Here is a 22694-nt window from a genome sequence, read left to right as displayed (position 1 = left end):
TTAGCACTTCCATGACAATATGTAATAAGCTAATTGTGCCATTAGGATTTTATACCATGTGAACTATGCAATAATCCTGTTAAAGCACAACAAACTCCTTGGGAACATTTTAAATTATATTTTTAGTAATCTGTAGAATCTAGCACAATGTGGAAAATGTTTATAGAACTCAATAAAATTATGCTTAATATTTCATTTGAGCTTTGACCTAAAACTTAAGCAGTAGTTTCATAGAATTATTTTTAAATATAGGAATTAATGATGGATGATGTTCCTGAAATTGGCAGTGTGAATTGAAATAACATAAGTCTAATAGGATTTTTCATAGGAAAATGGGACCAGGGGAGATATATTCCTAACAAGGGCTCGGTAGCTACAACAGAGATGGATAAGAGCATCATATCTTTAATACCTACACATGATATTAAAGTTTTCTAAAATGTTTATGAATCAATTAATAATCTGTCACATAAAATTATATTTATTGATATAATAGGCAATAAGCAATCTCAGTTAACTTCTTTATAGCCCCTTCCTTTTTACTTATAGTGGTCTTAACATGTGCATCAGGGCCATTTAATTCAGAGGACCTCCTTGGGGAAAAATTGCGGTAATGTTGGAGAAGACATCAAGAAAATCTAATCACTTTTCCTTACATAGGATCATTTTTAAAGTAATTACTATAAGGTAATATTACTTTTTTCTATAACTTACAAATGAAATTGTTCAGCCTTAGAAGTAAATCCCTTATGATACTGGAGAATTATCCAAGTGACTCTGCATTATTTGGAGGAACAATCTTTTATAGCACCTTGATGCAGGAAAATGAGAAGCATTCTTGGTATTACCCTTCCACAAATTCTCCCTGTAATTCCTTTTATAAAATCTTGCATAATAATTCTCCACAGACTCTTGTCAGGTTGTCCTTAGAAGATATTTAATTAAGATAAAACTAACAGTAATGTTAAATTGGTGAAGACTCCAAGGATGATAGTTTCTCCATGGTCTTGATATTCCATCTTGAGGTCTGTTCCCATTTTTTTTCACAATACCTTTATTTTATCTTATTTATTTTTATATGGTGCTGAGGATTGAACTCAGTGCCTCACATCTGCTAGGCAGGCTCACTACCACTGAGCTGCAACCCCAGCCCCTGTTCCCATTCTTCTGGAGTTTTAGCAGTGAGAATTTCTTATGGTGCATTTCCCCCTGGACTATTACTAACGAAATGGGGTTCTTCACTATCTCTGTGTTTCTCAACCATCACAAAAAGAATTTAACAGATAGATAGTAGTGAATAGACAGTACTAACAAAAATTTCCTATCCATTTATTGTCCATCAGAGATTATCAAAGCACCATAATGTGGTGTTTGTCAATGTTCCTTGTATACCAGGCACATTTAGTATTATCCACCTTTTATCATGTGAGTCACTTTTACTAAGCATCTGAAGTTGTTCCTGAGTGACTGTTTTTATGTTCTTGAAAACACACCCCCTTATTTAAAATCAGATTGTATATACATAGACAGATATATTACAAGTTTGTTAATATTACTGTACTGAGGCTGAAAATTCATAGCATTTGCAAAGTGTTTTCTCAATTCAGTGACTCATATTTAATATCACTGCTAAAAAGTTTCTTCTAAATGAAGTAATATTTAAGCTATAATTTCTGACTAAGGAAGACATTTATTCCCCGATGAGACACTTAGGGATCTGGTTTCATATTCTCTGCTCACGTTTTGAAAATTTACAATTGAGTAAGGTTCTGAATGTCAAGCAGACTGCCCAAATAAAAAGCAATTTCACCAAGACCTCATTATGGTACAGTAAGGTAAAATTAAAATGATGTTGTGTTCTATTGGGTAAACACATTAGAAAGTCCTCTGAAATATGTATTTAACTCCCAGAAAAAGCTATTTCATTCTAATGGATGAATAATATTCATCCGTGTGTGTGTGTGTGTGTGTGTGTGTGTGTGTGTGCTTATAATTTATTTAAGTGCTATTTGGAACTATTCCAGTTTATTGAGTGAATAATAACATACATTTACTGACTTCTAGGCAGTTTTATTTATGTTCTTAGTAATACAACCAAATATAGCAATTGGATGGAGGTAACATTGAATTTGTGACAAAATCTGACAGATATTAACATAGGATTGGCAAGAATTGACATAGAACTTATTTCCCACATCTTGGATTTGTTTTGAAGTGTTCTACAACATTGATGTCACTTAAACTTGGCTTTGGAAATCCTGCAATTATGGTTATTAGTTATGTAAATGATGTCCATTCCTTTTCTCCCAGATCCAGAAAGTTCAGTCGTCATTTCATGACTTGCAAATGCTTCATCAACCTTGTGCTTTTTAGGGGTGGTTTCTGGTTAATAAGTAAATTAATTTTTAAAAAATAGACCGAATTTTTATCACAGTGGCACTAAAAACATTTGTCATCCGTGTAGAGAACATTTTTCCTTCTGGCTCTGATTTACAATTCATAATTGTTTCCTGTCTTATCCTTGTTCACTCTCAATGATACAAGATGAAGAGAAGATAGTCTTGGAGCATGCATATTTTAATCAGTATTCAAACTAAATAGAAGGCCCAAAGCTTTATCGTGTGTATGCATGGAAATTCATCTCTTCCAAACCATTAGCAACCACGGAAATAATGGGCGACTTCTTGAGAGAGACAATATTAATTATCATTCAGGTCATGCACATCCAATAGTTTTTGATATCATATAACTCATGATTAATATTAAGGGCTTTTCTTTTTTGGTAAAACTACATACCTAAACACAGCCTTTAGTTAGTGACAAAGAATTGTGTAGCTATCCCTGAAATCCCCTTTTGTTGTTGTTGTTCTGAGCATAGAACCTGGCCTTGTCCATGGGAAGCACATGCTCTAGCATTGAACTACAGCCCCAGGCCCGCTTCCCATACTGCTTATAAATATGGGAGTAAGAAATTCATTTGTTAAAGGTTCATCTCTCTCTTTCAAATGGCTTTCTTGAGATATATTTTACCAACCATCAATCTTAAAGTGAAGATGTCAAGAGCTTTTAGCATATTTACAGAGTGGACGACCACCAGTGCTTCCATAATCTAATTTTAGAGCATGTTCATGGCAGGAAAGGTAAACTTCGTACCCATCAGCAGGCACTCTCCAGCCCCACCCCTGCTCCCACTCCTTCTTCACTCCAGCCCCTAGCAACCACCACCAATTTTCTGTCACTGTGCATCTGCCTGGTCTGGATATTATGAACAGAGTCATCTGTGATCTTCTGTGACAGGCTTCCACCAACTCAGTATGATGCTTTCATAGTTCTTCCTTGATGCAGCATAAATCAGAATTTTATTCCTTTGAATTGTACAGATATACCATATTGTGTAATCAGTTGTGGACAATTTGGGTTGTTTCCAGTTTGGAATTATTAGCAATGATTTTATAAATATTTATGTACAAGTTTTATTGTGGTATATGCCTTCATTTCTTTGGGCATATAATAAGGAGTAAATGGCTGAACCGTGTGGTTGTTCTAGGTTTAACTTTTTAAAGAACCCAGTTACTACACCCTTCTCCATTCCATTAGCAAATATATTCGGGTTCTCATTTCTCTATATCTGTACCAACACTTGTTATTATCTGTCTTTTATTTTAGCCATTGTAGTGATATAAAGAAGTATCTCATTTTAATTTGCATTTCCCTACTAACTAATGATATTGAGCATCTTTTCATGAGTCTGTTAGCCTTTTACATATCATATGTGGAAAAATGTCTATTCGTGTCCTTTGTTGGATTTTTATTGAGTTGTTTATCTTTGTTTATCTTTGTTGAGTTGTAGGAGTTTATATATGTATAGAGTTCATATATACACATGCATATATATTTTTTGATACTAGACCTTTATCAGATATATGATTTGTAAATATTTTCTCCTATCTGTAGGTTGTCCTTCTACTTCCTTGATAATGTCCTTTGAACTACTCACACAAAAGAATAGATATCTAGTTTTTTAATAGTATCATCTAAAAATCCATTGCCAAACCCAAGATCATGAAGATTCACCCCATATTTCTTGAAACATTTTTTAACTCTTGTTCTCACATTTAAATCATGGCTCCATTTTCAGTTATTTTTGTATGTGTCATGAAGAATGACAAAAATGACCAAAAAAAGACCACCTCCATTCTTTCTCATGTGGAATCCCGTTGTCCCAATACAATTTGTTGACAAGACTGTTCTTTTCCTCCAATTAATGGTCTTTGCACTTTGTTGAAAATCAATTGAACTTAAAGGTATGGATTCACTGATCTATATGTCTATCCTTTTGCCAGGACCATTGTGGTGGTGTATAAAAAACATAGGACATGAGATCTACTCTAAAAACTTTTTAGTATAATATCATTAACTATATGCACATTGTTGTAGAGCACATCTCTAGAATATTTTTATTCTACACAACTAAATTTCTATATCCATTGAATAGCAACCTCCCATTTTCCCATCCCCAAACTCCCTAAAACCACCATTCTACTCCATGCTATGAGTTAGTCTTCTTTAGATATTCCACATTGTATTTTTCCAACAAGCTTATTTCAATGAGCATAATGTCTTCAAGGTAATCCATATTACAGCTTATTATAGGATTTCCTTCTTTCTGAGGCTAAAATAATATTCCATTTATACATTTACTAGTCATCCATCCATGGAAGTTAAGTTGTTCTTACCTCTTAGCCTTTGCAAATAAGACTGTGGTGAATATAGGAAGGTAAATATCTCTTTGAGAACCTGTTTTAAATTCTTTTGCATATGTACCCAAGAGTAGCATTACAGGATAATGCCAGCAGTTTGACCACTTTAGTTTTAAAGTGAGTTTTGAAATCAGTAAGTATGTGTTCTCCATTTTTTTTCTACTTTTTCAAGTTTGTTTTGACTATTTGGGCCCCTTATAATTCCGTGTGAATTTAAATATCACTTTTTCCCATTTCTTCAAGGAAAAATTGTTAGAATTTTGGTAGAGATTGTAATTAATCTATAAATTTATTCTTTTGAGTAATATTAATACAATATCAAATCTTCTAATCCATGAACATGAAACATCTTTCCATTTATTTGAGTCTTTTATAATTCCTTTCAACAAAGTTTTATAATTTTAAGAGTAAAAGTGTGTTAAATTATTGGTTAAATTATCCCTAGGCATAGGTATTTATTATTTTGGATGCCAAGGAAATGGGTTTTTTAATTTCCTTCTCAGGTTGCTCATTGCTGGCATACAAAACACAACAGATTTTATGTGTTGATATGTTACCCTGAAACTTTGCTGGATTCATTCATGAGCTCTTATGGTTTTTGTTTGTTGTATAGAGCTGCTTTGGGATTTCATACATATAGGCTCATGTCATCTGGGAATAGAGATAGTTTAATTCTTCTTTTCCAGTGTGGATGCCTGCTATTTTTTTTCTTATTTAATGACTGGCTAGAATTTCAACATAAAGTTGAATAATAGTGGTGAATTAAGAGCTGCTTGTCACATCCTGAACATAGGGAGGAAGCTTGCAGTTTTTCAGAGTATGATGTTAGCTGTGGTTTTCGTAAGTGGCGCTGATCATGTTTAGAAAGTTCCCTTTTATTCTTTGTTGTTTGGTGTTTCATGATAGTGTGTTGGATTTTGTCAAATGCCTTTTCTTCTAGAAAACAAAAAAGTCACCTCCCCCCACCCATAAATTTTTCAGTTAGTCTAGCCACATATTTTTTTCCTTTGTTCTATTAATATAATGTAATATATTCACCAGTTTTTCTTATTTTGAACTACCTTTGCTTTCCTGGAATAAATCCCAGTTAGTTATGGAGTGTCATCTTTCTAATATGCTATTAAATTTGCCATGCTGGTATTTTGTTGAGGATTCTTTTAATCTGCATTTGTAAGATGTTTTGGTCCATAGATTGCTTTCCTTATTTGTCCTCTCTCTTTGGTATTAGGTAGTGCTGGCCTCTTAGTCTGAGTGAGGAAATCTTCCCTCATCTTCTGTTTTCAAATAGTTTCAGAAGGATGTTGGACAATTCTTCTTTAATGTTTGGTAAATTTACCAGGGAAGCCATCTGGACTGGAAGTTTGTTTTTGTTTTTTGTTCATTTTGTTTTGTTTTGTTTTTGAGGGGGTGGATTTTTTTTTCTGACTCAATCTCTCTCTCTTTTTTTTTTTATTAGCTACATATGACATTACAATGATCTTGGAAATTCATACATTTGAATCAATGGGGGTATAATTTCTCATTTTTCTGATGGTACAGATTGCAGAATCACAATCTCTTTATTTGTTACACATCTATTTGTGTTTTTTATCACTTCCTGGTTCAGTCTTGTAGGTTGTGTCTCTAAAAATTTGTCCACTTTATCAAGGTTAGAGGTGGGAGGGAAAGGGAGAGAGAAGGGAAATTGCATGGAAATGGAAGGAGACCCTCATTGTTATACAAAATTACATATAAGAGGAAGTGAGGGGAAAGGGGAAAAAAACAAGGGAGAGAAATGAATTATAGTAGATGGGGTAGAGAGAGAAGATGGGAGGGGAGGGGGGAGGAGGGATAGTAGAGGATAAGAAAGGCAACAGAATACAACAGACAATAGTATGGCAATATGTAAAAACGTGGATGTGTAACCAATGCGATCCTGCAATCTGTATACGGGGTAGAAATGGGAGTTCATAACCCACTTGAATTAAATGTATGAAATATGATATGTCAAGAACTATGTAATGTTTTGAACAACTAATAATAAAAAAAGAAAAATAAATAAATAAATCACTATTTAAGACATAAACAAAAAAATAAAACCATAAAAAGTGTTAGTAATAAAAAAAAAAGGTTATCTAATTCGTTGGCTTATGCATAATGTTCCCACAAACTGGGTTGTTTACAGCAACAGAAGTTAATGAACTCCTAGTTCAGATGGCTAGAAGTCAGAGATCAAGGTCAGGAGCAGAAATCGAGGCATTTTCTTGTGGCTGCTAAGAGGGGAGATGGTTCATGCCTCCCTCACAGCTTTTCTGGCTGGTTGCCAGGACTCCTGGGTGTCCTTGCTTGAGAGGTACCACTCCAGCCTCTGCCTCCATCTCATCTCACCTTCTTTGGTGTCTGTATGTGTCCTGGTCTAAGGACACTAGTTAGATTTTGGTCCCTTAATCAAGTATGGTTTTATCTCAACCCTCACTTAGTAGATATAAATAATCTACTAAGATGCTGTTTTCAAACAAGTTCATGTTTGTAGGTTCTGGGTGGGTATGCATTTTGGGAGAAAGCTATTCTACTCCCTGCAGCATGTTGTTTATAGTATTTTTATATCATTTAATATCACCATGTTTTAAATCTATGTAAGGTTAGCAGGAATGTCTTCACTGGTTTCTTTTTCCTTTTTTTTTTTTTTTTGTATTTGTTGTTTTGTTTTGTTTCTATTGTTGTTATTCTACCTAAAGATTTATCAGTTTTGTTAATCTTCTCAAAGAAACACCTGATGGATTCATTGAACTTCTCTGCTGTTTCTTTGCTTTTTAAAATTATTATTATCCATTTACTTCCTCTTGCTAGCTTCGGGTTAGCTTTCTTCTCCTTTTTCTTCTTTAAATCAGTTTGTTTTAGTTACACATGATATTAGGGTTCATTTTGACATAATCTTGCAAGCATGGGATACAGTTTGTACCAATTCAGTCCCCAGTACTTATCTATTCTACTGATCTTTCTTCTATCTATTTACAGTTCGTTTTGACTAGAGTCTTGTGGATATACATAAAGATGAGACTCACTGTGGTATATCCACATATGTACATAGCAAAGTTTCATCAGATTAACTCCACTGTTCTTCCCTTTCCCATCCCTCCTCTCCCACCTCAGACCTCTTCCTCTATTCCACTGATCTCTTATTTTCATGGACCCATTCCCCGTCCCCACCACTTTATCTATATTTTTTCCTCTTCATTTTGATCTAGTGTCTGCATATTAGAGAAAACATTCAACCTTTGACTTCCTGGTCCAGCTTATTTCACTTACCAGGGTTGTCTCCAGTTCCTTCCCTCTCTCTTACCCTACACCCTGTTTTCTTTCTTTAGCTCCTTCCTTAAGGTATAACATTAGATCAAAGATTTAAGATTTTTGTTCTCTTTCAATGCAGGCATTTATGGCTATCTATTTTGGCATGTTGTATTTTCGTTTTCCCTCATTTATGTGATTTCTAACTTCCTTGGTGATTTATTCTTCAACCTACTGTTGTATAAGACCCTATGATTTAGTTTTCACATATTTGTGAATTTTATAGTTGTCTCCTGTTATCGATTCCTAGCTTTGATTCCACTGTGGTCAGACAAAATACTTTGATTGCAATGTTTTAAATTCCTTAAGATGTGAGCTTTAGCAATGCATCTAAGCTTCAACTTAGCAGTCTCTTCTCTTGAGTAAGTACTCCCCTGGCTGCTGTTAGTTTTTGGTATATTCCAGAGTTCGGAAAAGTTGATTCTGTCATCTTTTGTGCTAGCTTCATAATTTCTTGAGTGAAGAGGCCACTGTGCTTGGCCCTCCCTGCCTTTCCAATCCTGTGCTGTACCTCATCTTCATACACGGCTTCCTTCAGGAACCATCCTGCCAGGCCCTGGGTCCCAGTTCTGTGCCAAGCGTCCTTTCCTGAGGTCCCTTATGCTGCACACCCTGGACCCTCATATGTAGAAATTTAAATCCCCACGAACTTACTACAAAGCCTATTTACATGTTACTGATGGTTAAAGAATTATAATTAAAATTACTTAACATGAAAATTAACTTGAATGCCATTTAATCATACTTGAAGGCTCCAGAAAACCCTTCTGGAGATATCAAGATCGTGGACAGAAATGTCTCATTACTTAATATAACTGTACATCAGAAACTGTGGGAGATGGCATCAGCTCTTACTTGAAATCACATTGAGAATTTATTCTAGGTACATAACTCACTTGCACTGGCTTGTTTATCCTTGGAGAGGTAAAGAGAGATGGGTTTATTTGTTTAAGTCATGTGACTCCCATGCAAGGGAGCCCTTTCTAGGTGTATGTACCCTGTGTGTACATACGGATTTATGACTTTCCTGTGTTTCCCTAATTTTTAGTAATTTAAGAGACAGTCTTATTTTACCCTGACTTGGAATTGCTAATGTGAGCACCAGTGCATGAATATTGGTCCAAATATGAGAAGCCTGAAATGAATTGCTATTATAAGGCTAAGGATATGCCATGCTTCAAATCCCATTTATAAAACGTAAGAATCATTTGCTATAACATTTTGACATATCTGACTAGCCAGGTAGAGAAGCTTTCGTCCTATCTTTCAATATGGCTTTATTGTGCTCTTTATTGTATGTCTGATCATATTCTAATGTGTTAGGCTCTAGCCTTCAAAAACAAACAAACAAACAAATAAACTCATCAGGACAGCCATAAGGTTTCAAAGTAAGAGCTCAGGTATTTTTACATTACTTTATTTACTTTTCAGTTATTTTACAAGGTTATCAATTGTATTATCATTGTCAATTATAATATTAAGTATTAAATGATCATTTATAAATGATTGATTATACACAAACAGCAGCAGCACTTAAAATAAGACTAAACCCAAAATGTCAGGAATCTCAGAAATCTACACAGAAATCTTACTCAGTTGACTCAAAAACTTTTGTCCTCTTTCCAAGAGTGGTATGGGAGCAGAGTGGCCACTGACTGCTTTTTTTCTTCTAATATTGCACATTCTTGGTAAAGGGTCGTGAATGTCAGGTGAGAGCTCAAATAACTACAAAATAAATCATCATACATGTATGATTTTATGCAAGTGTATCTCCCAGTCTACCTTGAATATCTGGGAAGCACAACTGTGCTTTTCAAACAAAAACAAAAATTTGCAACACCAAGCTAAAAGGATCATTCCAATACTTTATTCTTTAAAAGAGATTGTATTCTTTGTTGTTGCTAAAAGAACAAACTTTTTATAGTAAGAAATTTTTTCCTGATGGTTCATAAAATTTACAAATGTGTGACTGTGTGTGTTTGTGATGTTATTGGCTTTTAAAATTTGTGAGTTTTCTTTTCTGTTGGTTTTGCTAAATGTGCAGACTTATTTATATTTCAGACTTTGAAATTTTTGCATATTGTTCAGAGACTTGCTAGTGAATGATTGGTGATCTGATATTAATTGGAACCCATTCAGGTTAGAATGCTGGTAGGCATTATCCAGAGGAAAAAAATCACAATAAAATTCAAATAGATGATATACATATAGGAATGGTTAAAATTTAAAAAATCAAAATCAGTGATCACTCAAATACTGACAAGGATGTAGAAAAAAAATGGATCTCTCGCAGATCACTGTTGGAAATGTAAACTAATACAGACACTCTAGAAAATACTTGACAGTTTCTTATAAAACTATACATTGTACTGATGTTATGAACTATCATTTATATTCTTAGTACTTAGTTCTAAAAAGATAGACTTAGGCTCATGCAAAAACCTGTACATGAATGTTCATAGCAATTTTATGCCCACTAACAAATACTAGAAACAACCCAGTTATTTTTCAGTGGGTGAATAGTTTAAAAACTCTGGATAGCCAACAGTAGGATACTACTTGGCAATAAAAAAGGATGCACTATTAATGCATGAAAGAACTTGTGCGGACCTTCAGGGCATTATGCTTAGTGAGAAAAAGAAAGCCAAAGTCAAAAGGTTACATACCAGATTATCCCATTTATATAGCATTCTTGAAATGACAAAATCATACAGATGAGAAATAGATTGGTGGTTGCCAGGTGACAGGGACAGATCATGAGGTAGAGGTATCACAGTACTCACAGAATGGTTATGTATGTTGGTGGGGGTGACACAAATCTGTACATGGGATAAAAAAGCATAGAACTGTGTGTGTACACACAAACGTTCACTGTTTTAAAAAAATGAAAACTGTGGACATCTATGGATTGGTTAGCAGCAATGTAATAATGTCCATCCCTTCAACTTGATATCATAGTACCACTGGATAGGATCTTGCCTTCGAAGGAACATGAAACAAGGGTACCCATGACTTTACTATTTCTTTACTATTTCTTCAGCTTCATGTGAGTCTATATTAATTTCAAAATAAAGCACTGGGTTCAATTCTCAGCACCGCATATAAATAAATGAATAAAATAAAGGTCCATCAAAATATTTAAAAATATTTTTAAAAATATTTTAAAATATTTTAAAAAATAAAAAATAAAACAATTTTTTGAATAGTAGTTGTAATACAATGATAAGACACTATTAAAAATAGAAGCCACCCTTCACATAATTGGCATTTAGAACAGCCTTCTCCTCAGAAGCTGGCTTCCAAAAGTCTTCATTTTGAAGTGATAATCTTTAAATTTTAATTCAGGCATGCAGTTGTGTAAGCTCAAAAAATGTCTTGTGTGAACATGAAAGCTTCAACTCTGATCCCCTCACTCTGTTTTCTTCTTCAAATGCCCTTTATTTGACCAAGAAGGATGTCATTTCCAAAAGTGCTCAGGTACCCACATTTAACTTCAACAACATTTTTCTCTTAGGTTATTAAGGCTGCTCAATTTTCTCTGTTGGTTGCTACTCTGAGTTGGAGACTCTTCTGAAATATCAGACTGAGAAAATTGTACTGGTTCCAATATAATTTAAAAAAAAATAACAAAGCTTTGGAATTAATCCAACCAATAGCCTTTGATGGCAAAGTTAAAAACCTGCAGTTGAATGCTAAGATGTATAAAGCCATCTTGTGTGTGTGTGTGTGTTGGGGGTGTGTGTGTGTGGTCTTTGTGTGTGTCTTTGAATGTTAGTATGGCCAAGAGATTGGGAAACATAATAGGTCAATCACAAAACACTTAAGGATTTGCCAGCTCCTAAGCATAATACCTTATACAATATGCGTGTTGTGCTGAGTGGTAAAGGTTATAATGATGAATAGGACAGGTGAGGCTGCCCCAGAGATCTCCAGTTTGCACCCCCAATATTGACAAGTGTTCCAGGTTTATACTGGGACACTGAGTAAGGAGAAGCAAGGTGACATACAATACAAATGGCAAGAAAATTAGAAACCCAGCAGTCAAAGGAGGAGATGGCTTAGTCAACAGGAGGGAAAGCAGGTGGGTCTCCAGAGATAAGCATATGGAGCAGGCGGGAAATTGCAGGGCTATGAAAAACAAAACTCTGTAAAATAAAATCTTACAAGGAAAGCTTGTAACTATGCCAAATTAGAAAAACAGGTAAGAATTTGAAAGTCCACACTAATATAGTATACAGCAATACAGAATTTTTCTTCTGAAGTTTTGTTGATTGCTTGGGATGCATGTGGCTCAGAGAAAAATTTTAAACAATTCTGCTCAACTGTGCATAAAAGTTGACATTCTCAATAAAATAGCCAATCCAGAGAAGATGAAATGATGGCACTAATGTGTCCTCAAAAGAAATGTCACCAGATTTCTCACTTCTGTTCCATTTTTGGTGTTTTTATGTTGTAGAAATATTAAGTTTTAGAATTAATGAATATGAGGCCATTCTACAAATACCTTTATAAAGAATGCAATTTTATTTACTTCTTTCACTTTAGGTACTTAATGCACTGACTTGCTTGTGTTGATCATGTTGATTCTCTTTAATTCAAGTCAATAATAAATTAGCAGCCAAAAAATCCAAGAGGATTTACTCTGGAATACATAATAAAAGAAATGACCTTGGCATTAGAAACAAGATGTATTGGGCTGGGGTTGTGGTTCAGTGGTAGAGCACTTGCCTAGCACATGTGAGACCCTGGGTTAGATCTTCAGCACCACATAAAAATAAATAAATAAATAAAGATATTGTATCCAACTACAACTAAAAAAATAAATATTTTAAAACACCAAGATGTATTAATGGATGAATAGAAGGTTTGGATAGATTGTGGAAAAAGTAAATGGAAGAAAGGTACATCATTCACTTTAAGAGTGGGGATATGGCGCTTACTATAAAAGTCTTTCAACTTTTCCGTGTTTGAAAATTTTCATAAAAATTTCAGAGAAAACTCAAAAAAAATAATCTCAAAAGAATGACTGGAAATTTTGGTGTCTAAGTCAATCAATAAAGAAAGCACTTCCTTTCCTAAAATAATGTCCCAAGGATGTTGCCAATGCTCAGTGTAAAATTAAGACATTCTAACAGACTGGGCACAATGGTACATGCCTATCATCCCAGAGGTTCAGGAGGCTGAGACAAGAGGATCCCAAGTTCAGAGCCAGCCTCAGCAAAAGAGAGGCACTAATCAACTCAGACCCTGTCTTTAAATAAAATTCTAAATAGGGCTGGGGATGTGTCTCAGGGGTCTACTGCCCCTGAGTTCAATCCCCAGTACCCACCCACCCACCTCCATAAAAAAAAAAAAATGTAACAGAGCCAAAGGCTTACAGTAAACATCTCCAGGCTTCACTTCTACATGAAGAACAGCATGATAGGAAGGAGCTACTGCAATTAGTAAACTGTCCATCAATGTGGAGATATTTCTTCCTGTCCCAACATTACATTGTGTTATGCTTTATGTCTGATTGTCCATTTTATCAGGTAGGTGTCTGTGGACCCAGAGTCTATGTGACAAGCCCACAACTCTGACAGAGGTCCAAATGATGTAGGTTTTGTTCAGCTTTTTCTCAGATCTGGAACACAAGTACAGCAACATACAGTTCCTTGATTAAAACAGCAAAATTATGTAAAACCAACCAAATACATATGACAATAGTTTCACATCAAGTCATGAAAAAGAGCTTTCTGTGTTGTTTGCTCTTGTTGTTCTACACTGACTTAAACATTCTTCGGCCTTGAAGTCAAATTAGAAAATTTAATGGGATTTTTAAAAGTCCTTATTGGTTTAGAATCAATTCATTTAGAAGCATGGTGTTTCTGATTCATGTAAGTAGCAGTTCTTCGTGGTTTGATTAGTAACTCCTCAGAATTACTGTAAGAGTTTCTGCTTACATTCCATACAGTGTCCATTTTCCACAAATTTTTCAGAAATTCCCAGTGGCAAACGCCTGAAGATGATGCGTTAACAGTTCCAATTGCTTCTAAGCAGTCCCGGATCTTAGAAATCCCAGACAGGTTGATATTGATCCTTTCAAAAAAGTTAGGTACAAAGGAAGTATATCTGCCAACCTCCTTTAGAAAGGGTCAAGTAACCAGTTGGAAACTTTTCTAAAGGTGTCACATTAAACTTTAATAATACCTACATTTTTTACAGGGCTTTTAACTTGGCAAATTGCTTTCACATGCATTTTATAATTCCACATTCTACTGCAGTTGGGCAGAGTCTAAGGTTTAGGGCTGCATTGCAGCGGCATTGATATCAAAATGTTGACAGGGACATTTCCAAAAAAAAAAATGATATTACTTTGTTGAGCAGAAGTATTTAATGGGAAGTGACTGGCTTCAAGAGCAAGAATTCAAAAGGGTAACGGTTCTTATCATCTCTTTAGTACTGTGCTCAATTCTTTGAGGTTGATCAGAGACATTTTGCCTGGTTTTGTTAAAAAAGGAGAAAATGACTTCCCTTTTCCTCCCCTCATCCTTCTCATTTCCGATTTTCTCTTTCTCTGTGATACACCTGCAGGTCAGCCCCACCCCCGGGTGCATCCGTGCTCTCATGAAGATGCTGTACTGCCCATACTGTCGAGGCCTTCCGGCTGTGAGACCATGCAACAACTACTGCCTCAATGTCATGAAAGGCTGCCTGGCGAATCAGGCCGATCTGGACACGGAGTGGAATCTGTTTATAGGTAAGAAACATTTAAACAGTCCCGGAAACTGAGATGTGAAAACAGCAAGTGTCTGTGATGCGTGATGGGCAGGTCAGAAAGGATGATGACTTGAGACTAAAGACAGCTTTTAGCAAATTATAAACATTGTCTTCTTTTTCTTTAATCCTGCAAAAGTAAGACTTTCCTGCGTTCTGCATGGGACAGTCCTGTTGGGTATGCATGTGTCAGCTGTGTTCAAGTAGTGAATAGCTCCCATGACGATGAAAGTCATCTTGTTGAATGTCAGCGAGAAGGGACCCGTTAGAAAAGAATCTTGAAAAAAAAATCCAATTCACAGTACTCTCTTTTATTTCTGTTCCCTCAACTTAGCCGCTGATCTTAGGAAACAGTTCCTTTCTTAAACTTCTACAGTGAAGATAGTTCAATACTCTGGCTAAAACATGCAAACTTTCTGGGGAAAAGAAAGATTCAAGAACACGGGCCTTGAAAGACCTTCCAGTCTTGAGAAGGCAGGAGGAGAGGAGGTGGAGGTGCAGAGGAAGGGCTGTGAATCATGGCTCTGTTCTCCAGTTGCAGAAATCAGTCAGGAGGTGGCATTGCCCAGAGATATTTCCCAAATAGCTATCCAAGGATAAAAGGACAAATTTTATAGGCAGGCTTCTCCCAGGAAAATACACAGGCCTTGAAAGAGTAAATGTGTTTTCTCCCCCTCTGTCAAATGGCCTTCAAATAAAAGTACTTTCAATTGCATTTACTGCAATTACAGAGAGGTGAAAATAGCAGTGGCATTCATCAGCCTCCAAGGGCCTTCATCCTTGATACAAACCTCTAAACCAGAAGGCACCAGCAGAATCTTCTGACATCCGAGATTTGGTAGGACAGGAAAAAGATCTAAGATGTGTCAGGATCCACAGAAAGCTAAGCTCATTCTGCACAGACTTGTTGAGGCTACAGGCATTCGGCCTTGGCAATGAAACCCACTGGATAGCTCGTTATTTTGCTTAAGAAGGCCAGAGGAAAGGGCTTTAAAGTTGAAGAAAATAGATATTAGTGTGAGTAGATTAAATTGGAAGTCACCCAACTAAATCTCCAAATCATTTCAGAGAGAACAGGTGAATTGCTGTTCTCTCTCCCTTCCGTGGTGGGACAGAATCTCTATATATGATTTTAGGCTACTTTATTTGAAAAACAATAGCTTTAAAAAAAGTTAATTGTTGAGTTCTAACTCAAAATAAGATTCTTGTCCTTCACTAAAATGTTGGAAGAAGTTGTAAATAGAAAATAAGAATAAACTTGACCTCTGATATAAGATTTAGATTAACTTTAGTAAAGACAGGGTACCCAAATAATGAAATAAAAAGGTATCTAATCAAGAAATCTGAAAAGATTTGCATATTTTAAGCCAGATTAAAGCTCATAGCATCCTTTGGAGTCTTATACAACATTTAAGCTTTTCGATTTTGATTGCCCTAAATCCTAGCATTGTCTTGGCCATCCTGAGATTTATTACTGAAAGTAAGTAAGTAGATTTTGTTATGTAAAGAAGGTCTTGGTGATGAATGAGAATATTCACCTTTGAAACTGTAAGAAGAGTGACTTCTTAATTGACTTTCTTTCTCTTAATGCTGATTGGCTATTTTAACATAAAGCAAATCCTTATACTTTTAATCAGCTGGGTTACCTACATGCCAACTGGAGGTGAAATTGAATATCTTAAAAACCATTTGACATAAAAATGAAAATGAGAACCTACCATGTGTTGGTTGTACCTTACTGGAAAGTGGAAGTGATACTGGATCCTACGTGAATGTGTTTCAAATCAGTTCTTCGTCATTTTTTGTTTTTATTAGTCCTGGAAGTCTCTGAGAAAATTCTTCCAGTTTTCTTTCTCCTGGTTTTGCTATGGCATTGAGAATAAACCGCCAACCTAGATTATAGAGCAGAATATGTTCTTGCTAATACTCATCTGGTTGCAAAGTGTTAGTTCACACATTTATTATATGAATAAGTCAAAAGTGCCAACTTCATTTGCAACACAGATTCCTCCAAGATGGCAGCGTTACAGTGCTCACCAGTATGGCCTCAAAAATCTGTGAGCAAATTGGTAATCCAGCAAAAATTATGTATAATAGCCTCTCTCTGGTTAGCACCTGCAGCTCATCATTCCCGGAGTCCTGGCATCTTTATCAAAGTCTTCTCTCCTGTTGCTGTCAGTTGTGTGTGCTACATGAACATTCCAGTTTATACATTTTGTGAATTTTTTTCTTTAATTATTATGTGCTCATCTAAAACGTTAACAGTGGCAGACAACCGACTGTCAATAAAAACAAGAGTTATGTCGGAGGCACATCATCATGATTTTTACATTGCCAAGAACTGATTGAAAGTGATTAATAGCTATTTAGAATTCAGTTGGTATCTGGATCATGTCAAAAGAAAGACAGTTCACATGTAAGGGGAAATGTCTCCTTTTAATCTTAGGGGGAAAAAAAATCAGGAGTCTCTTCAGGATGCATTTCCTAGTGCTCCTTCAGGAAGTTCAACTCTGAGCCCTGCATAGATTCCTGTTAAGTAACTAGTGCTGGAAGAAGGAAGAACTTTACTTTTTATATAAAAGCTTTTTTTAAAAAAAGTTTTCCTTAAATTGCAGGCAACTTTGAAGAATATGCTAGAAGACCCATTTTAAAGTACTTAAAAAGCCTCAGTTCACCTCTGGCAGATGGTTTCTCCTGCTCTCTAGTAGCATGTGGAATTCCCCAGTACAAAGCACAGCCCAACTTCCACTTGCAGATGGGTCAAAATGAATGGGTGGGCTGCAGGTCACCCCAGAGCTGGTCAGGACAGGAAGACATAGGAGAGGTGTTGTAGTCTGTTTTCACTATCAGAAACCAGCAGTAGGAGAGAAACCTAATTTGAGGCCTTTGCTTGGGCACTTAACACCAGGTGTTTCTGTATAGTCATGCATGACTTTTCCCACCCTAGCTTCTGAATGTTGCCTACATGCAAAATGGTTTTTCTTGGAAAGTGTTTACATTACATTAAAATTTCCTAGAGGGAAATAGTTTGTGGGCAGAACTCGGTTCAGTCATATCCTGTGGTTATTCTCAGTGTTTGGCATTGAGACCAACGCAGCACAGATAAGAATTGTTCTATTCGACAAGAGGTCCTGCTGCAGATTACACCCAGCTCTTGAACATGAAAGTCAAAGCTGGAATTACATTTATATGGCTATAATAAATCTTGCATGCACTTTAAAATCGAGGATGTGTGGGACAGCCTCCTCCAAACATCTGGTACCGTCTAAGATTTTATAGACTATGGGAACCAGAGGGAGATTTTAAAAAGAGTTTGCTGATGTGGGAAGGCAAAGGTTGGTGAGACAAAAGGCAACGATTCTATTTCATTTTATACTATTTTTATCAGTGCAATGTTATGGGATGCTTCTTACGGCAAGTACAAATGTGAGACCTTGAAATGATTTTAGACCATCCCACTTAGTCAAACCCTAATAATCTCAGCTTATTAACTCAACTCTAGTAAGCTAGACATGTACATTCTTGTCCTTGGGTAATTTAATATTGTTATACTAATTATAATAGACTGTGATAAAGTGTGGTAGGGAAGTAGAAATTCAGGATGCTAGGAGTCTACTCAACATGGGGGTTTATGTTAATCTTAGGGGTTCAGGGAAGCCCTATCTCAGCACATTATTAGTCAGATTTTTTTTTTCTTTAACCTCTGTGACTGAAAGACCTGAGAACAACAATTTTAGAGGGGAGAGAATTTATGGGGCGCTCATGGTTTCAGAGGTCTCAGTTCATAGATGGCCGACTCCATTGCGCTGGCCCTGAGATGAGGCAGAACATTATGGCAGAGGAGAGCAGTTCATCAGAGACAACACATACAACCTCAAAGGCATGCCCCCAGTGACCTGTCTCCTCCAGCCACACCCTACCTGCCTGCAGTTACCACAGAGTTAACCCATCAGTGGTTTCATCCATTGGTTGGGTCACACTTTCATAATCTGATCATCTCACCTCTGAGCATTCTCGCACTGTCTCACAGGTGAGATTATGGGGGTCACTTCACATTCAAACACAGCAGTAATACAGGCTAAAATGGTAAATATGATTATATCACATTAGCATTGTCAGGCATGAATGAGGTTGAATATCCACAGCGGATCCAGTTATTATAATATAGCCCCAGATCTTCTCATGCTCCTGTGGCAATTTCAGTCATTGTAGCATGATCTGTCAGGGGTTCTTACCATGCTCATTTGTTTTTGTTTTTGACATTTCTGTGATCAAGTCTCACCACTATCACCACCACTGCCACGGACTTGAACTGATAGATTTGGGGAATATATGTTATTTTGTCAAGAAAATGCCATGTTCTCTGGTCTATAGATTCCCTCCAGTGGGGGTGGGGGAGCCAACCACCAGGGAAATAAGTTTGTCTTCCTTTGGGTCTTAGGCTCTCAAAGACAAACAAATGGTATCAAACTTTTTTCATATTGCCTCATTGTGAAGTTTTGAGATGTACAAAGTCAGAAAACTCACATGAGAATAAGAAATAAATCCCAAGGTGGGTACTCTGACTGTCCAGGCAAGAAACCCTGTGGTGTGAACTGTCTGTTCATTCCTTCCCTCATTCATCAACATGTATCGAGAGCCTGCCCTGCACCTTGCTTTGTTTAAGCATACTGATAGAGCAGAGGACAGATAAGGCCACTGTTGATAAGAACAGGACTCCTGGAATAAATGGAAACATCTAGACAGGGAAATGGAAGGGACTGACTGCAGAAAGAGGCTGATCTATTTTACTTTGTAGGTCGACTCTTTTAATGGAAGGATGAGTAATTCAGTAATTTAAAAATCACATATCCCTATTGTTAATGGACTCAGTGAGACTAGTGATGGCAGAAACAAATCAGATAATGAGCCTGATCCTTTCATTGTGACAGCTGCTATCGAGTTGTAAATGAGAGCCAGCTGCAAGGAGCCTGTGCTAGGTCAGTCAGCTGACCGGTGTCACGTAATAAATGGCAACTTTGGTGCACAAATGACTTTCTTAGAACCTATGAGGGTTATCTTCAAGGTAATTCATACATTCACTACTTTGTGTTTGGGGAAAATGTGCTTAGAGCTTAGATGAACCTTGTGTGAAATTAGAAAGTAAACATTCATTGTTTACAGTTTATTTATAGAAAACTCAGGTTTTCTTTTATAAAATGTACAAGACTTGCATTTCAGAAAGATATAAAATAAACACAGGGAGTTATTTCAAGCATTTGTGTAAGATATTACTCTTTCAAAGATTTTCTTGAGCATGAAATTCTATAACATAAATCTGATAAGAAATTTTCTAGTTACAAAGAATTAAGTGATATGAATAGTAAGTATGACATGAATATGACCCTGGTTGATATACCCTAAAATTGCACGTTGCAAAAACTTCCCTCCCCTAAGCATAGAACATTGTTTCTTTTAGGCCAAAGGAGGGAAGGGAACCTCAAGAATCGTCTTTATCAGCCCACTTTCAAGGCTCCTTCATCTCTGCTTTATGTAATACAAGAGCCTATTCAATAATACAGTCCAGAAACACAACTCTTAAATTGAGGAACAAAAGCCCAAGCAATTATTTTAAAATCAGGTCTCACTGTTAGTGAGAGAACTCGCTTTTGCCCTTGTGCATTCCTAAAAGCACCAAGAAAGATTTAACACGCACACACAGACACACACACACACACACAGTTTTCCATCAGTTGAAATCTAACGCCCACCCAACCCTCTGCCTTTCTTTGATGGTCACTGGTTCAATATTTCTTATTTCTCATGAGTATTTATCATATTGTGTTCTGTCTGAAATGCTGGCAGAATGCAAAAGCTGTACTAGCCACTCACTGAAAAGAAAATTTAAAAAGCTTTTTAAAAAGAAAACGGTTGGCTGGTACCCAACAGCTTCTCACTGGTTGCATTTGTTATCAATTACATAAGTTTAGAAAATGGTATTCTGAACTATGCATATGATTTTTATGTGGTGCAATAGGGTTAATGCCTTAAGGGTGGCATAACGCATGGGGCTCTGCTCCAAACACAGACGGGCATTTCTTAACCTTTGAAGACTTACCAAATCTGGTCTTGAGGCAACAACTTGAGGATACACAGGACTGCAATTTCTACTCCAAATGGAGCAAATTTGTATGTGTGTGTGTGTGTGTGTAGATCAAAGCAGACAATGTACATCAAACCCAAAATTACTGGAGGTAATAGTCAAGGAGTCTTTCAAGGTCATATGTGTGTTTCCTTTACCCCTGATCCCAACTCTCGTCTATCCATCTCTTTCTGGTTCTTACATACCCAACTTCTATACAATTTGTAATTTCTCCATTTCCTCTTTAATAATTACTACAAATTGTAACCTAGATTTTCAAGTTGGATACGTGAAACCATATAGCATCGAGCAAAGGCCTGCAGTGAGGCATACCTGGTTTTGCAAGTATAGCATTCATTAGGTTATGAAATGTTTCATTATATGGTAGAAAGTTCATTGAAATACCCTTATGCCTTGTCAAGCTCTCCAACTTGTGAGAACCCAAAATAGCATTTAGTTTGCCAAGAAGAAACAATACATCAAGATGAATGGGGGTGCCACTGGATTTGGAATTTTTCATTTTGAGTTAAATTATACTTTAGTTTTCATGTTTTATATAGACAAGTAGTTTAATTCAATAATTAAATTAAAAAGCATTTGTTTTTAATAAATGACATTTTATTTCAGTAACATGTTATCATTCTCACTATTATTCTTTCAAGTTCAAACCATTGCATGAGGATCTGTCTGGCTTTTGGCACATCAAGAGAAAATACTTGATGATTCTTTATAATGGAATTAAATAGATTCCCAAAGGCCCAGAAACCCAGGCAAAAACCTAACACTATAAACATTAGCCCAATGACATTCTTGGCAATTTCAATTTCGTGAGATAAGAGGAACGTGGTAGAAGAAATTGTATTGTATAAACTAAAAAAAAAAAAATAGGAGATACAAATAGAGCTAAAAGTAAGTGGATTGTTAAAGAAAACATTAAACCACATAGCTATTCACAAACAGCAAATGTATAACAAATCCCACGGCCGTCATACCCACAAAGTCCTTCTTGTGGTGACTAATTTAATAGCAAAAGGGAGGCGGACACCTCTGGAGGCGTTTAGATAGCTCTGAATGTCCTGATTAGCAACTAAAGTGAAAATCCTCATGTAAACCCAAATAGTACATAAATAAATAATTGTGTGATATCACAATACTTCATTGAAATATCTCAATTATTCATGTTAAATGGTAGTAGTGGACTTCTTTTCCCATAAGCATAACATTTACACGTATGTGTTTCTTTTTTTATTTTCTTTGAACACTCCTTTAATTCATGATTATCCCCAGAGTAGAGCTGTTACCATGTTTGAATCATTTTTTGAAATGAGTTTTCATTTTCCTCAGGCTTGTTTCTTTAGCAATTAGAAAAGATACTTTCTTGGTCTTTATAAAAGAGACTTATTCCCTTTATCTTGTTGCTTTGTGATTCTTTATCATGAACAATCCTTCAAGGAGCCAGAGGTGAAAACCAGGTTAGAAGAGGAAGCCCAGGGAAGTATTCTTATCTTCACAGGCATGTTTTCACTTCTTATTTTTAGGGGGAATGGGCATAATTGTCCATGGGAGTAATTTAAACTTTTGAGAACTTTAATGATATATGAACTTTGCACTTAAAATTTCCTTAAAAATATGGTATCTATGGGTACTTTATCAGATTGCCAAGATACAATTTTAATTAAAACAGCATGATATATTCCTTACCCATCAAATAACATGTATGAATCTCACAT

General features: G+C 36.0%; 1 protein-coding gene across 2 annotated transcripts in view; it reads left to right on the top strand.

The window, feature by feature from the left end:
• The window catches only part of Gpc6 (glypican 6), a 1039564-nt gene that overhangs the window by 680637 nt on the left and 336233 nt on the right, over positions 1–22694 (top strand). For both annotated transcript variants that reach the window (XM_026399851.2, XM_026399859.2), the window contains exon 4: positions 14661–14826. In XM_026399851.2, coding sequence (XP_026255636.1) covers positions 14661–14826 — 166 coding nt within the window. The remainder of the gene's footprint in view (positions 1–14660; positions 14827–22694) is intronic.

This window comes from Urocitellus parryii, chromosome 2 (genome assembly GCF_045843805.1).
Source record: "Urocitellus parryii isolate mUroPar1 chromosome 2, mUroPar1.hap1, whole genome shotgun sequence".
NCBI lineage: Eukaryota > Metazoa > Chordata > Mammalia > Rodentia > Sciuridae > Urocitellus > Urocitellus parryii.
This window is presented reverse-complemented; position numbering and strand designations above follow the sequence as displayed.